Source organism: Rhinolophus hipposideros (genome assembly GCF_964194185.1).
Source record: "Rhinolophus hipposideros genome assembly, chromosome: 2".
Taxonomy (NCBI): Eukaryota; Metazoa; Chordata; class Mammalia; order Chiroptera; family Rhinolophidae; genus Rhinolophus; species Rhinolophus hipposideros.
In genome coordinates, this window is record NC_138048.1 from 36,739,678 (window position 1) to 36,756,663 (window position 16,986).

At 42.5% G+C, this 16,986-nt stretch overlaps 2 protein-coding genes across 6 annotated transcripts in view; one reads left to right on the forward strand and one right to left on the reverse strand.

Annotated features, from left to right (window-relative positions):
- The window catches only part of CD47 (CD47 molecule), a 59,232-nt gene extending 48,689 nt beyond the window's left edge, over positions 1–10,543 (reverse strand). For 2 of the 5 annotated variants that reach the window (XM_081071006.1, XM_081071008.1), the window contains exon 1: positions 10,361–10,494. In XM_081071006.1, coding sequence (XP_080927132.1) covers positions 10,361–10,406 — 46 coding nt within the window. In that variant the 5' untranslated portion in view covers positions 10,407–10,494. Of the gene's footprint in view, positions 1–10,360 lie in introns of all 5 variants that reach the window. The other 3 variants (XM_081071007.1, XM_081071004.1, XM_081071005.1) reach the window with 3 other exon arrangements.
- LOC308506971 (uncharacterized protein) lies at positions 9,754–11,858 on the forward strand. The gene is made up of 2 exons (XM_081071054.1): positions 9,754–9,949; positions 10,045–11,858. Exon 2 carries the CDS (start codon positions 10,191–10,193, stop codon positions 11,028–11,030), a length of 840 nt encoding a protein of 279 aa, XP_080927180.1. The 5' UTR covers positions 9,754–9,949; positions 10,045–10,190; the 3' UTR covers positions 11,031–11,858.
- Positions 11,859–16,986: the final 5,128 nt, after the last annotated feature.

Genomic DNA, 16,986 nt, shown 5'->3' on the forward strand with positions numbered 1-16,986 from the left:
GACTGATTGATATTAATTCCCCTCAGAAAACTCTCCCTCGCTTTGAATACACTTGTCCCGTTGTTCTTGCCACTTTCTGGGGCAGTCCTGGAGGTCCTCTTTCATGAGTGTCTTTAGTTGCACTGTCGTGGCTGCCTCCATGTCCTGAATCATTTTGATTTTGGGGAAGAGCCAGAAGTGGTAGGGTGCCAGATCTGGTGAATAAGGTGCATAAAAACACACCGTAATGTTTTTATTTGACAGAAATTGCCATATACCAGAAGCGATGTGACATGGAGCGTGTCATGATGGAGGATGAAACCGTTTGCCCATTTCTCAGGCCAGTCGCTACGCACGTCTTTCTTAAATGCTCATAAAAACTCTCACGGGAGAGGACTTCCAGAACTGCTTCAGAGGGTGGCGGGAGCGACGGGATGGGTGTGTTCAAAGCAGGGGGGGGGGGGGGGGGGGGGATGATTTGAGGGGAATTGATGGCAATGTGTCTTTTACTGTAATCAATTTTTTAAATTTAAACATTCACCTCAGATGTACTGCATTTTATAGAAAAAGATACTTGTTATGATTTAAAATTTACATAGTAGAGTCCTTTTAAATTTTATTTGCAAACCGCCCGATCGCTGAGGTCACAGTCAGCTGGGGAGTTAGTCAACCTCCTATGGCAAACAGAGTTTACAACTTTAAGTGAACAAACCCAATTTTCTACAGCACATATTCAAACAGATGTGTTATCAAGCATTCACCTCTCAACAGTTCTTGAAATTATCAATAAACTTTCAATATTAAAAAAAAAAAATCACTCCACTAAATGTCCAACTTCTATAAACGTTTGTTTGAAAACTATTAAGTAGTTTAATTATCTGATTTGGGTTTTCTCTATTGCCTACTACCTTCTGATGAAACAGCAAAGTGAAGAAAATATTTGAAATATAGAGAGCAAAAAAAGGAGCATAGATAATTAATACAAATAAGGAAATTCTGAATAATCAAGATATGCTTATAGCAATCTAAATCAGATAGGAATAGATAAATATAACCATCAGTGATGCCAGGGTTGCCAGGGTTGTAATAAATTACAAATGAAATGGGAAAATTATAATGCCAAAAACATTGGCCCTTATAACCTGTGTGAATGGAGGTCACCAACCTTAACCACCTCATACCAGTCCTGAAAACAACCACTATATAGCTGTAGAGAAAGCTCAACACATGGTAGTCACAGCACACAAGTCCAGCTCAGAAATTTAAAAAATGCAAAAAACATTTGTTGAGAACTACCTGATCTGAAACATCATGATAGGATGTGGGGATACAATGAAGGAAAAAAAAACAAGTATGAATTATCTTTTCAAAGCTTACAATTCTCACTTGGGGGAATGATTTCTACTTTTTATAACACGTGATTAGAAGTGCTATGCTTCCTGTATGAACACAGTGCTATGGAAGGGCAGGAGAGGAATCAGCCTTACAGATTTCTAAGAAAATGTGTGTTGATACTAGAACAACAGAAAGTTGTCATAGTCCCAACCCATCAGGGTCTTCAATCTTTTCAACACGTTCCATGCAAATTTTCTCTCCTTTGTAACAGCTCTTAAATCACTCTCCTTTGCAAGAGCTGATCCTATACGCTCCAAAGGAGTCTTCTCTCGTTTAATTCAAATTGAGTCCTTCAGATGAGAAGCCAGAAGCTTCCAATGCTCCCCACCTGGAAATTTACCTGTAACCCTAACTATCCACACCTCTTTCCTCCCCACTTCCCCCTCTTCAGAAATGAATCCCTTCACCTGAGAGCTAGTTTCCATTTCTGTCACCACAGCCATCAATCTCCTCACAAGGACTTTCCCTAGTTCATTATCAGCCTCCCACATTCCCCTATTCCATTTATATAACATTTTTTTTAACATTTAAAGACTGCGTGAATATTCATCAACTTTCTAAAAAAAAAAAAGAGAGAGAAAAATCCATCATATTTCTCTGTCTCTTCCCTAGCATCCTAAAATAATAATCCAAAAGCATTTCTTCACTTCATGTTCACTTCTTCAATCTCTGCCATGTGGCCACCACCTCTCTACCTCTATGTTTCACTGCAACAGCTCTTGCCAAAGTCACCAAAAATCCTCTGTGAAAAATCAAATGTGCATGGTTCCCTTTCTATTTTAACTTCACGACAGTTCTGGAGCCAATGGGCAGGTCCTTTCTTGCTCTTGTCCCTTGGCCTCTATGATATCTCTTGATTCTGAATTTCCTACTCCTGTTTTGTCCACCCATCCCAGCTTCCTCTCTTTACTGAAATCTATCCCTTCGCTCCCAATAAATATAATTAATATTAATAGAATTCCTAAAGGCTTCATATTCAGCAATAACCCCCACCCCCCTCAAGTATTCTCCCACATGCCATGGTTTTAACCACCTACATACTTTTTGTTTAACCAGGCCCCACCTTTCTCCCTGTCTTAGACTTTGGAAAGCCAACTGTCGGCTGTGCATTTCCACTCGGATGTACTATCATTACTTCAAAGTCAACATGTCCAAAATCTTTTTACCCTCTTCCTAGCCTTCTCCAAATCATCACCTCCCTAAAGAATATTCCATTATCCACCAGTCAGCCAGACCTGGACCTAAGAATCATTCAGGCCAGATACTCTTCCCTCTTTTTAGCATAGAGAATTTTGGGTAGACTCAACTTATTTAATTTAATATTATATAGTTCCTAAATCCAATGTCTATTGTATGAATGAATTAGACATTCATCATTTCTCCTTTGAACTGTTACCATTTAACTAGATCCCTGCCTCCAGTCTCAATATTTCCCCATCCCAGCCACAACTTAATTTGCCATACTTCCTAAAATAAATGTTCTAAATGCAAACGTACATTCCTTTGCGTAATATATTTTAACAACACCTTCCCTCTTTTCAGGCTAAATTCTAAGTGCATTACCATGAATTCTTGCAGTTAGACCTTGGTTCAAGACTTAGCCCTTCCTAGGGGTACCCTGTTTCCCCGAAAATAAGACCTAGCTGGACAATAAGCTCTAATGCATCTTTTGGAGCAAAAATTAATATAAGACCCGATATTATATTATATTATATTATATTATATTATATTATATTATATTATATTACATTACATTAATTTTTGCTCCAAAAGACACATTAGAGCTGACTGTCCTGCTAGGTCTTATTTTCGGGGAAACATGGTATACCTTAGGCAAGTTATTTAACCTCTGTACCTCAATTTTCTCATCTATAAGATGTGAATGAACAGTGATAGTACATACCTCGTTACGATTTAATGAGATAATGAACATGAAGTTCCCATTGCAGTGTCTTTCACATACCAAGCCAATGCTTGATAAATGGCAGCTCTGGTTGGCTAACTTGGGCTCTTCCTACTAATGCACAGTTAAGATGTTTAATCCTGTTCCCCTTCCCTACCACTACTCAACTGTATTCACGCTCACCTTATTGCTCCCATCGCTCAAATGTTGTCACTGCACTTACTACTGAATCTTGTCATTACTGTTTTACTTAACTTATCTCTCCATTAGGCACAAAAGGTAGAAAAGCAAGAACAATGTCTTCATTTGTTACCCTATGGATCTAAGCCAGGGTCCAGCAAATAGGACTCAGTATGTTCCTTATGAATGTAAAAAAGTTAAAGTATGAATCCCAAGAAAGGAATATCTAAAAACCCGATCAGAGAGGATTCACTCTTCTTCCACACATCAAGAGAATCCTCCACTGATCCTCACTTCTATACACCTGATTATATAATCATGACGCTAGATATTTTAATGGAAAATCTCAATTAATTCAGTTGCAGGTTAGATGGAAGAGTTCCTTAAAAATTACATGAATGTATCTAAGAATGATCCTTCTAGAGGGTGATGTTTAAGGATGAGTAGAAATGTTATGGAAAAGGAAGGGCTTTCTAGGCAGAGGAGTATCATGTACAGGGGAATGAAAGTGAAAACTGGAAGCAAAAGATGATTCAGATGAGCTCTAGAAAAAGGGAGTGGAAAAGATGGCTACAAAATATTGTAAAGGCTTCCTTGAATATCATTCTGAGGTGTTCGGATTTGATAACATAAGCAATAGCAAAGCACTCAGATTTACTTACATTAAAAAAATAATATAGCGGGGCGGCAGATGGCTCAGCTGGTTAGAGCACGAGCTCTCAACAACAAGACTGCCGGTTCAATTCCCACATGGGATGGTGGGCTGCGCCCCCTGCAACTAAAGATTGAAAATGGCAACTAGACTTGGAGCTGAGCTGCACCCTCCACAACTACAGTGTTTCCCCGAAAATAAGACCTAGCTGGACAATCAGCTCTAATGTGTCTTTTGGAGCAAAAATTAATATAAGACCCAGTATCATATTATTATATTATATTACATTACATTATATTATAAAGACCTGGTCTTATTGTAAAACTGGGTAAAGACCCGGTTTTATTGTAAAATCTTATTGTAATATAAGATCCGATCTTTTATAATATAAGACCCTTATTTTACAATAAGACTGGGTCTTATATTAATTTTTGCTGCAAAAGACCCATTAGAGCTGATTGTCCGCCTAGGTCTTATTTTCAGGGAAACACAGTAGATTGAAGGACAACGACTTGGAGCTGATGGGCCCTGGAGAAACACACTGTTCCCCAACATTCCCCAATAAAAAAAATAATATAGCAATATGAAGGGTGGTTTGAGGGCAGAAAGGGAGATAGAAATGGGAGGCCCATTAAGAGATCATTGCAATAGTCCAGCTAAATGACCACTGGCAATAAGACCAAAATTACAGTAAAAAGCAAAGAAATTAAGTCAACATAAGTCAGATATGGGAGGTAAGGGAGAAGAAGAGGGAAGAATTAGTTGTTAACCAAAATAGTATGTGTAACTAGTTAGATTATGGATTAACTATAGAGAAATAGATTTAGGAGAATTATGGGGGAATATTCTTTTAATATTTAATAGGCTGAGTATTAAAGTACCTGTGGTATAATGAAATGGAGATATCCAGTAGATATACAGATCTAGATTTAAGGAGAAAGGTCAGAGCTACAAAGACTTGGGAATTACCAAGAATACAGCTGGTAATTGAAATCGTGAGCATAAACAAGATTGCCCAGAATCCTTTCAAAGCAAACAGAGCAGGTACCAGAGAATACAATGTTGGGGGAATACCAATATCTATGGAGCAAATAGTTTGAAAAGAACACACCAAGGAAGTGAGAAGTGAGAGCAGTAGGTGAGGCAACAAAGAACACCAAGGAAGGGTCTTAATATGGACAAAATAGATGTTAAGTGGGATGCGTCCAACCTCTAGATTGAAAATGACTGGCTTCTTTATCTGCATCAATGTCAACAGACTAGTGGGATCAGAAGTCAGATTGCATTTGGGAAGTGAATGGGAGGGGAGAAAGAAGAGGCCATGATTCTTTCAATAAATTTGGCAATGTCAGAAAGCAAAGAGAAGACAATAACAGAAGGACTGAGGAGGCACCGACAAAGGCAAGGTTTTTTGTTTTTTCTTGTTTGTTTTTAATATTGGGTAAAACTTGAAAATGTCTGCAAGCTAAGGCGAAGGAACCAATGGAGAGGGAAAGATCGAACATACAAGACTAAAGAATTAAGGTGATTAGGTAGATATCCAAGATGGTGGACATGAAAGAGCTGTAGACAGGTAGGTATACTTAAACAGGTGAATGAATAGCTACAGTTCTGAAACTGGATAAGAAAGGAGAAAGATATGAAGGTTGCCTAAGATACTACAGGTAAGTTTAGCAATGGTGGGAGGGAAGATGAATGAGTCTGTCTATACCACACATCACTATTTTTTGCAGTAGAGTAGAAAGTTAATTATCTGCTTGGAATCGATGTTCAGGAATGGGGTAAGAAGCCCCAGCAATCACTAAGGTACATAAAGCAAATCTCAAGAGGAAAGCTACCTGCTACAAATGAATCCTACCAGTTTTTGCCATCAGACCTTGACCTTGGTATGAAAACTGGAACCTCAAACTGAATCAGATTAGAATTAAGGTCAAAAAGGATGACTGAGTCAGATCTCTCTTCAGTAGAAATCAAATAAGATCTGGGGTAAAGTGGGGATGTCCACAAAGTGTTTAGTTCTGACTCAGTAATCCCCAACTAGATTTAAAAGCGGCCTTATGTGAATGGAAGTGGTCAACCTAGAATTCCAGGAGAAGGGCAGTTGAAAGTCAGCAATACCCAGAATGATGGCCTTATCAAGCACTTAAATATATTTAATATCCCTGAAGGATAAAAACAAAAAAAATCCTACTCTCTATCAACAACATTTATGTTATTAAGAGGTATCGAGTCTGAGATGTGTCTGTATGTCCAAGAGGGCCTTACAAAGTGCACACGAGCATAGCAAGGGCTCATACTTGCTTGAAACAGAAAAGGCAATTTTGACAGACTCGGCCAAATTCCCTGCCTCAACTTTTATCCCATAAGTGTAACATGTATTCAAATACACACATTTATTCTCAAACCCTGGAGATGACCAGATTCTGAGTCTTCCACAACTGCTCTATAGATGTGGAATGAAATAGAGGAGGGTGCAGCTTCTAATTCAACTCCACATGACCACAAAGGAGGAGAACGTAGGTTCTATTGTCTTCGTCTAGATATGTCAGAATCTCATTTCCTGGGTGCTCTCTATTTTTTACTTTAGTACTACAATGGGTTTAGCAAAATTGATCCTACACTATTATTCTTGGTCTTTTATCATAGAAGAAATATCTGCATTGCTACAAGTCAAAGTAGCTTTATAGCAACCCATTATATTAGGCTGAGATACAAGATATAAAAACATAGAAATTTTGATCTTGTATAAAAAGCTATGACAGCAAAAACCTAAAAGATGGGTAAAATGGTTTTATGAAAATTATGTCATAAAAATAATATTAATGTATTAAAAACAAGGCCTATACTAGCAATAGTTGAATTAACATTAAGGAATGCAAAAAATAATATGAGTGATTATTTTGGATTTAGAATATTTATCAATTTCAGGAAAACCACCTATATTTCATCTTTAGAACCTGGCCTTTCAAATCGCCATTAACAACTCAGTGGCAAAGATAAAACATCTGCCAAAATACATATGACAGCATGAGCAAATGTCCTAATGGTAGGCATTTAGTATAATGCTTTAACACACTTCCTCCAGACTACTGGGGCAGCCCCATAAATAAGTACTTTTAAATAGGCATTTGCATCCTTAAAATGGCAACTTGTATTTAAAAGTAATATATTCTTTAGGAGAAAAGAAAATATTTTTGTTTAAGCAAGCCAAATTACTACTAGACTTAGACCATAAAAATGTGTTTTAATCATGTGCATCCTTGACTTTAAAAACTTACTTTGAACAAAGAAAAATAGTCCAACCAGTGCAAAGACAGTTCACAGAGTCGCATTATTTGAGTACGGTTTTATTTACCAATTTGTGAGTACCACTGAAATTGCTGATGTGCTTTTAAACAAAGTATAATTGGACATATGGGGCAGGGTGAAGGAAAGGAGCATAGTAATTCATTCTGCATCTTGTAAACCAATATAGGGGGTTGCAGTTTGCCTGTAATTACACAGAATGGGCATTTTAAATAGCTTATTTTACTACAAAGGTAAACTGTAGTGGCTACCAGGAAATGGCCTCTAATCGATAGGGTAGGTAGACAGATAGAAATAAGCAGGAGAAACCGAGCCCAGGGTTAGAAAGCCCCTTGTTGCAGCACCTACTTGGGGCAAGCTGCAGCACCCTTGCAGCTGCCCTCATTTAGGGCACCAGCGCCTTACTAGCCCAGCAGGATTCCAGGCTTACACATACCACTAAATCAAAGGGATGTGTTGTTTATAGCCAGAGAAGGAAAGAAGACATCCCACTTATCAGAATATACATCCTGCTTGTCAGGACCATTTTAGTGAGCTTCTCAAATAATTAGACACAAATGTCTTTCTAGCCAGCAGGATTACAGGCTCACACGTGCCCCTAAATCAAAGGGATGTGTTGTTAAAAGCCAGAGAAGGAAGGAAGATATCCTGTTTGTCAGAACATACATCCTGCCTATCAGGGCCGTTTTAGTGAGCTTCTTAAACAAATCACAAAAAGAAAATTGACCGAAACTACCTTGAAAACTGAAAGAGAGGACTAGGCACTTCAGCAGAAAAGAAAGAAAGAAGGAGGAGAGAGGCGGAGGCAATTCTACCCACAGGAAAAAAAGCCTTCATACAATGTAAGGAGAGGCCTTTCCCCCTTTTGGGATTGGTCCACTCCACATCTTGGAGTGTATCTGCGGTTACTAATGAACTTCTTACTATCCTATATTTGCACAAAACTCTGTCTCTCAACTGAATTCTTCTCGAGAAGTCAAGAACCAAGGAAAAATTATCACCAGCTGGTAACACCATTACCAGTCATTTATAAATGAAAAGAAAGCAAACCTATGTTCAAGTATAAATAAACCTACAAATCCAAGGACTTATACTCATTCTAGATTCTTAATTCTGTCTCCCAAATACCTGTGTTCTGAGACTGTTAGCATGTCTTCATACATGTCCTTTCAAAACTGCAATTGTCCTTTATAAACACACACACACACACACACACACACACACAAAATCCATTATATCTTATGACAAATACTATCACTTCCTGGTTTATATTTAACACATAACAGAACTCAAATGCATAATGCCTGTTTTGTTTTTTTAGGTTATTATTAACTAAGTACAAAATACCATAAATTCTGAATTCTATGACTCTATGGACTTGAGGCCATTAATATTGCATATAAATAAGTGTTACTTATACATGATCTTAACTATTACTAAAGGAGGCCTAACAGAATTCCTATGCCCAAAAGTACCATTCTTGCAGTTCTTTCTAATGTACTTGAAAATAGGACCCCATTTTTACAGATTTTATCCGTCAGACTAGCTTTGATGCCTATAGTCTGAATTAGTGATATTTTATCACAAATTTATAATCTGGTTCAATATGCTTTCTGATCATACAACAGGTTTCTGAAAGCAGTATTATTTTAGCTATAACAACAGTAATGTCAATAAGCCATTAATGACAGGAAACACTACCTTGTTGTGTAATATTAACCCTTTAGCTGGTAAAGATAGTGATTATTAACAGCTCCAACATCCTGGAACATTCAGAGCCTGTGGAAAGTGGTAAGCAAGGTCTTCAAGGCATCTCGAAAATAGCTGAAGTCATAAACCTTTATGAACAGCACAGTGAGACTAATAACCAGTCTAAAATCTAATTAATTTAGCCTCCTAGAATTAAATATAACAATTGCTTGCTCCTATTACTCAAACTAAATTCTGAATCTTAACAGGAAGTTCACAAAAGGCTCTATTGATGTGAAGTGTGACAAGCACTGAATATAGAGTCACGAAAATTCTTATTCCTTCCTCAGTTCTTAGCAAGGACCTGTTTTAAAAAAAGGCGAAACGGATTCCAAAAGCTTGGGAGCCAAAACGCCTTTGGCGTGGAAAAACACCAAATCCCACTCAGCTGCAAATGTTTTGACTAGAGGTTATTGTTTCATATTTCAAGTAAAATCTGGATTACTTTAAAAACGTTCCCCCCAAAGAAAGGGGGGAAACTTGAACGTGCATTTGGACTGTATTAAAAGTGGTTGATGGGGCGTGTGGATAGCGAGTTTCCAGGAAGCTTATTTCTAGGGTTTAACTGAAAAAGAAAAAGGAAAAAAAAGGCGGCCAGTAGATTCTCCAGATTAAACGGTAGGTTGGAAATACAACTTAATTGTGTTCCTTATGCCCCCTTAACTCCCACGCTCCTGTGGGAGGACAAACAGGAGAAACCCCGTCTCGCAGACTCCGCCAAAATGCACCCTTCCATCGCAGGAGGCCCAGGCCCTCCCAGGCTCCCTCCTTCATCCTAACTGCGTGTAAGCACTGAGGAGGAAGAGGGGTGCGAAAGAGGAGGGGGGGACCCTAGGAGCTGCCACCCACTCGCTTCCGATCGCGCCCTTTCTCTCTACAGTTAATTTCTGCGCAAGGTGAACGGTTTGGAGTCTTCCTCGGGCTACGCATCCGGAGGCGGAGACGGGGGAAGGAGACGAGCCCCGCTTTCACCCAGGGGGAAGAAGTCGAGGAGGGACAGAAAGGAAGAAAGGAAGGGGATGTCTGATGACCCGCGGGGGCCTCCCACGTTCACACCAGGGCTTGCACTGCACGCGCATCGCGCGCCCCGCCACCCTCTCCAGGGCGCCCCGGGGCCGGCTTGGGCGCAGCCCACACGCCCGCGGGGGAGCCGCGGAGGCGGGGAGCCGCAGAGCCAGCGGCCGGGGACCACTCACCGCAGTACGCGGAGTTCAGCAGCAGCACCACCACCAGGGGCCACATCTCCGCGACCGCCGCGGGGTCGCTGCCGCCGCCGCCCGTGTCTGGAGCAGCCGCCGCTGTCACAATCAGGACCGCGCGCCGCCGCTCGTCACAAGCAAGACCCACCGCCCAGGCTGCGGGGCTGCGCGCACGCGCGCTCCCGTGCCTCCCGCCCGCGCAAGCCGCGCACGCGCACTCGCCCTCGCCCTCGCCCCCGCCCGGGTAGCTGCTGACTCGGGTCCTCCCAACTCGCGGACTCGAGTCCACGCCCCCGCCGGCTCCGCCGCGACCCAGAGACCGCTCCCCGGAGGTGGCGCGGGCCGGGCTTCCTGGGCGCGCTGCGCCGCACTCTCCCAACCGCGCCCGGGTGCGTGTCGCCGCCTGCCACGGGAGGCTGAGCTTGTGTTCTCACGCACACTGGGGACCTCATTGCACCTGCCTCCCTCCGCGGCTCCCTCTCCTTTTCTCGCACCGCCCTGGGCCCCACTGTCCTCTCCGGGCTTTCACTCCCGCCATCCCGCTTCGGGAACTGGGCCAGGCGCTGTTCACCCTGACCGGGGTGCCTCGGCCCAGCGTGCGCCCCCGATCGCTCTCCTCTCCCGGAGTTGGAGGTCTGCGGCGCGCGTCGACCCCGATGCTTCCTAGCCTCTCACTTCCATGCATCTCCCCTAAACTCCGCCACCTGCCCCAGAGGCGCACAGCGCGTGGGGGCGTCTCTACACTTCCTACGCGGCCAGCGAGCAGGAGGGCGCCAGGCCGAGGGCCGGCGATGGCTCATATCTGTCCGCAGGGAGCTTCCACTCGCGGGGGGGAAAGGTCCCGCGTTCTGCTCCGTTCATCTGCCCCCACCTGCTTTTGCTTTCCTTGCAACTGCGACTTCTTCTTTCTCGCTTTGTTCTTTAGTGTTTTCGTCTATTGCACAGGGTTAAACAAGTTCCACCCGAGGTGGTAAACATTTAGAGATGTGGTTAACGCTGAAACCCCAGGGGCGATCAGGCGTGGTCACAGACGTTAGCCGACATTTCCAAGACATCCCTTCCAGCAACGTCTGTCAGCCTGGTTTGTTACAGCGCCATGTGCAGCCAGCCCACTGTGCTGTTTGGCTTTAGCATGCTTGAAAAAATGAGTTCAAAATGTGGCTGCAAGCCACAATATGAACAAGAACAAGGCCTTTGAATATCTCACTGAATCACATAGGCCACATCATTCAAACTGAAGCAAAAGCCCTTTTAAAACTACCTGTAACATTTATCCTAAATGATGAACTGTCTTGTCACAAAGTCAGGCTCTGGTGGCTACTCTAATGGGCTGCATAACCTGTCTTCTCCTTAAGTTGTTTTTCTCTTACCTACTGGAAAAGAAAGCAATTTCCTACTACAATATCCCGCTACTCCAAATCCTCTACCGATGGTATCTCCTCCATTGCATCCCAGCCCCATAGTAATAAAATCCAGGAAATAAAATTGCCACTCTGACACTCTGCAGTAGTGTATTATATACTACGCAACTTTTCCTTACAGTTTGTGTGTGTGTGTGTGTGTGTGTGTGTGTGTGTGTATCCCTTCCCCACAGCACGTCAATGTTTAAAATCAGTATTCCCTCCGTAAGTAATCCCTCCTCTAAGACTTCCTGTTGAACTGGGTAAACATAAGAGGTTTAATAAAAGTGTCAATGTGACTTGAAGCAAGCATTGTTCCACTGAAATTTGGTTGTTTTTAATGGTTAAAAAAAAAAGAAAGAAAGAAAAACAGGTATCTCGCTAAAACAATGGTTAATAATTATGTTCGAAATAATTTGCATGGCGGCCTTGACACCCTGAGGCTACCAAAGCGACTGACGGATTTTCCTCCAACTGCTGCTTATATGGATACAAAAGAGTCATCCACCAGACTTTGAACATTCAGGACACTGTGTGTCACAGAGCAGCTGGTTGGCTAAATAAGGCTGTCAGCTGTCCCTGAGACCAAGCGGCACCCCTAAAGCTAAAGAGTGACTGGGAAGGACTGTCCCCAACCTTCAGAGGTAGAGTTTGAGTGATGCTCTATTGTATACTGGCAGCGACTGGGGCTATGAACTTAATGTAGATTTGTATGGAAAATAGAATAGAATTAAGTCCAGTAAATAAAAGTCCCCCTGGGTGACCACCTCTGCTCTTTGGAATCTAGCTGGGATGTGTTTTGATGGTGGAGCAAGAAGAGGCCTATTCCAGGAGAGAGAATCCAGAACAAGCTGCCTAGTTTTGATTATCTTCTTTCTGAGATAACCTTGGGCTACTTTCTCAAGTATCTAACTACTTTTCATTTGTGTTTCCATTTTACCATTTCCAAGCATTTTTATTTGGACTTTGAGCTCATCTTATCTTTATGTGAGGGGTTTCTTGGGTGGAAGGTGACAGAGTAGTGCATATTAGAATGTTTTAAACAGAGGTAATACACATTTGATTTATTACCTAAATTCATCTTCATAACAGTCTTGGAACGGGTATTATGGTCTCCATGTCAGCAATGAGGATACAAAGGGAAAGGGGATAATGAGCACTTTACCCACGGTTGTGTGTGATGCTTCTCTGTCCCCGTCTCTCTTGTTTATGTCTATCTTTTTTTTTCACCCTATACCACCTTATGACCTCTTCCATTACACTTTGTTTACGCTGCTAATAAAGTGTATTTATGTATTTTTTTTGTACGTATCTGTCTCTTTTCTATCATGTTAAGTAGGAAAAAATGCAATTTTTCCTGGGTACGTTTGTATTTCCAAGGTCTGGCACAGTGCCTGTTTGAGACCTAAAAGCTGTGTGTGTGTTGAATCAACCAAGAAAATCAGTGCGATATGTAGGATACAGAAACACTTTAGCCTACGTTTGAGTTAGAGCTCCAGCCACGTACTGTTGGCTAACTTTGGACAAGATTACCCCTCCGAGCCCCAGTTTCCTCATCTGTAAAGCTAGATGATAAAAATAATAGAAATTAACTCTTTAAATTGCCTTGAGAATTTAATGTTAACACTTTTATAGCTACATAGAGCAGTGCTTGGTGCACAGTAAGCACACAATCAATATTAGCTCTTATTACAATCTTATAGCGAAATGAGTCTCCTAGAAGGACAGTGGAAAGTATTATCTAAAGGATCACCAGTTGCTGGTCTGAAGCCTTGAGGAAGCACTGAGTTGGCAAGTGTCTACAGTTTTGATTCAAGCTAGAGGCACAAGTCTGTGCCCAGTGGGTAGCCCTTAATTCTTGTGCTCTTCTGCACAACTTGTTGGTGATTGAACACCAAGGGACCCACATCTCTGACACCTGGGTCAGGTCCTAGTGTCCTAGGATGTTATTTCAACTTGAACCAGTTGTTAAAGCATAATTGCCCCAGTCATCAAATAAAGCAGTGTAGCAATGAGGGTCTGTGCTCAGAGGGCAAAGACTGGGTTTAGATGGTTAGGCAGCTGTAAGATACTGGCGTGCAATTAGATGGATTTGGCTTAGGGAAACAGAAAGAAGCTCCACCAGCAGGAACTGATCTTCTTCCTAGCTTGTGCTTCAATGACGGGCAGATATTAGCAATAGAAACTGCCTCCAGGTGGGAAGATGGTAGGACTGAGGGTTTCAGGTAGAGGACATTCTACCAGAGAGATGACAGCGTGATCTGTCATCAGTTTTCTTCTGGTGTCTGATGTGCACAGGCTTCTTTTGCCTAGGTCAGAGAGGAGCATGGCACTTTCTCCTCCTGCTCCTGCTGCTGTGGGTGGAGGCTTCTCAGGTAGGGGGCTCATGCTCATGACAACTGGAAAGCACTAGGAAATCCATCTTCTAGGTGAGTTGTAAAATCGCAGCAGGGTTGTTTCTTTGAGAGCACTTAATGTTTGGGGTGCTGGGAAGGCCTTTGTGTACCTTTCCTGACTCTCATTTGAGGGCAGATAGCATACATGTAGTGGATACATACTATGCACTTATATTAAGGTCTGCAAACTTAATCTCATTCACAAAGTCTCTTTTGCCATGTAAAGGAACATATTCGAAGATTCCCAGAATTGGGGCTTGGAAATCTTTGGGAGGCATTATTCTGCCTACCGCAGTTAAGTTCCTTTTCTACTTAACTCCCTGAATCCTTGAACAGCCTAATAAAGGAAGCATTGTTATACCCATTGTGCATGTGAAGAAACTGAGGTTCAGAGAGGTTTATATCACAGGTAATAAATGCTGGAGCTGGAGTTTCAGTCTTGCTTTAGAGCTCATGTTCCTTCCTCTGCTAGAGTGAAAGAGTAGTGGAAGCAAAGCAGTTGTGTGATCTGTCACTCACACTGCAGTTTCCTCTGTTGCTTCTCAACTCAGTGAGGTTGTCCCCAGCATATCCACCAACTTTCCAGTTCTCCTCCTCGTTCCATGATATGTGTATCCACTGGGTCTCAGCAGAAAACAGATGGCATGCTCAAATGAGGTACTGAGAAGAGATTAATAAAGGAACTATTTACGAGGGTGTGGGCAGGGTTAATGGAAACCGACAAGGAATGGAGATGTTGTTAGCTAACAACAGCTGTTGCTTGTAGGTCTTTAGTTCTGGAGGTGCAAGGGAAAGAATGGTTATGAGAACACCTAGAGAAAGGAGAAACTGAAAGAGGGCTGCCTGGCAGAAGTTATGACCTTTGGTAGAGTAACACAGCCACCACTGGCCTGGTGGAGAGGAAGGTGGCCAAGTAAACACTCGGACTTCACGTTCCTCCCACCCTCTGAACACCTGCTTTGGGCAAATCTCAGCCAGAAGCCAGAGGGAAAAGGGTCTGTTTATGTAGTCGCTGAAGTATAGGTTTCTAGGCTCAGAGTTTGGAAGGATGGATAGTGGACCTGAGAGAGACTGTTCAGCACAGTAGGCCTGTCCGTCCCCATCCCCTTGAAATTGGGTATGATAATGTGACTTGCTTTGTCCAGTGTATTAGTTCCCTAGGGCTACCCTAATGAATTACCATAAACAACGGGGCTTAAAATAAAATAAATTTATTGTCTCATAGTTCTGGAGGCTAGAAGTCTGAAATTAATGTATCAACAGAGCCATACTCCCTCTGAAGTCTCTAGAGAAGAATCCGTCCTTGCCTCTTCCAGCTTCTAGAAGATCCTGGCAATCCTTGGAGCTCCTTGGCTTGAGCTCCAACACTTCACCCTGTTTCCATCCTCACATGGCCATCTTCTGTCTGTCCTCTCTTTTTCTTAGTAAGGACACCAGTCATTGCAGTCAGGGCCCACTCTAAATCCAGTATGATATCATCTCCAGATCTTTAACTAAATCCATCTGCTAAGACCCTATTTCCAAATAAGGTCACACTGAGTTTCTGGGAGGGGACATGAATTTTGGGGGGATACTATTCAACCCATATAGCCAGTAAATGTGTTACTTCTGGGCAAAAGCATCAAGACCTAGCATGCCACTTGCCACTTTTTCTTTCCCTCCCCCAAGGCAATCAGCAGTGCTCCAGACAGTGGGTGTTCCCTCAGCCTGGGTCCTTGGGTGACAATGAGGCAAAGTAGAGACCCAGCTGACCTACAAAGAAACTGCAATATGTATTGAAGTACATACATTATCTTTCCTGACAGACACCAACCACAGCACCTAATCACCGCAGTCCAGCCCTTCAGAGGGATTTCCAGCAGCTATGCCAGCTCCCCACTTCCTGCCTTACATAGGAACACACCCGTGAATATGGGCATTAAGTTAACGAAAATCACTTTGTAGGTTCTTCTTAGTCCCAACTCCACTGGCAATAGTTTACTGCATTACAGTTCCTCTTTGGGGCCAAGATGTCGAAAGAAATAGACTTTAAAGACGTATGCCTAGAGGGGCAAGTTTTCTAGAAAACACAAACAAACAAAAAGAATGAGGCCAAGAGTGCATAGGTGTTCTTTGAAATTAGCTACAGAGTATCTGTCTGCCTTTCAGGCTGACAATCTCATCTCCTGTTTCAGAAGAGTGCCCCACCTGCAGCAGCCAGGACACTCTGCTCAGAAACCATTGTTCTCTGCCTGAACCGGGGCTCTCTAGGTGTGTTCCTCCCTGCTCTGCTATGGCCACCTGTGCAAAATTACTTGAGATGCCGTGCTCCATGAAGTTTGTTTATTATTGATGCTCCATGAGTTCTCTGTATACATCTGCCAATCTCCTTTTCTTTAATACTGGTCTAATTGCTATGGGTGAGGGTCATATCGTCAGATGGACTATCATCAGATGGACTTTTAAAGTGAAGTGGAAACACTAGGATCAAACTGCTAGACACGGCAGACATGCACACTTGGAATCAGGAGAAAGGTTGCCTGATTCCATGTCCCTTTAACCTCACTTACCTTTCTGTCGTGAATGGTAGCCTGGACTTGAAGGCCCCCATCTGCCAGCTGCTGCGATCACAGCTGCAACTTCCGCCCTCTCTTCCCTAAACACAGCCCGCTTGAACCACGGTAAGAGGAGGAAAGGAAAAAGTTAGATAAATACTGGGCTTAGAGGGATGGTTCTCAAAATGTGGTGTCATGATCAGCAGCACCTCCAGTACAATATTAGGAATTTGCGAGAAATGCAAATTCTTGGGCCCTAGCTCAAACCTGTTAAAACCAAAAACTCTGGGGAG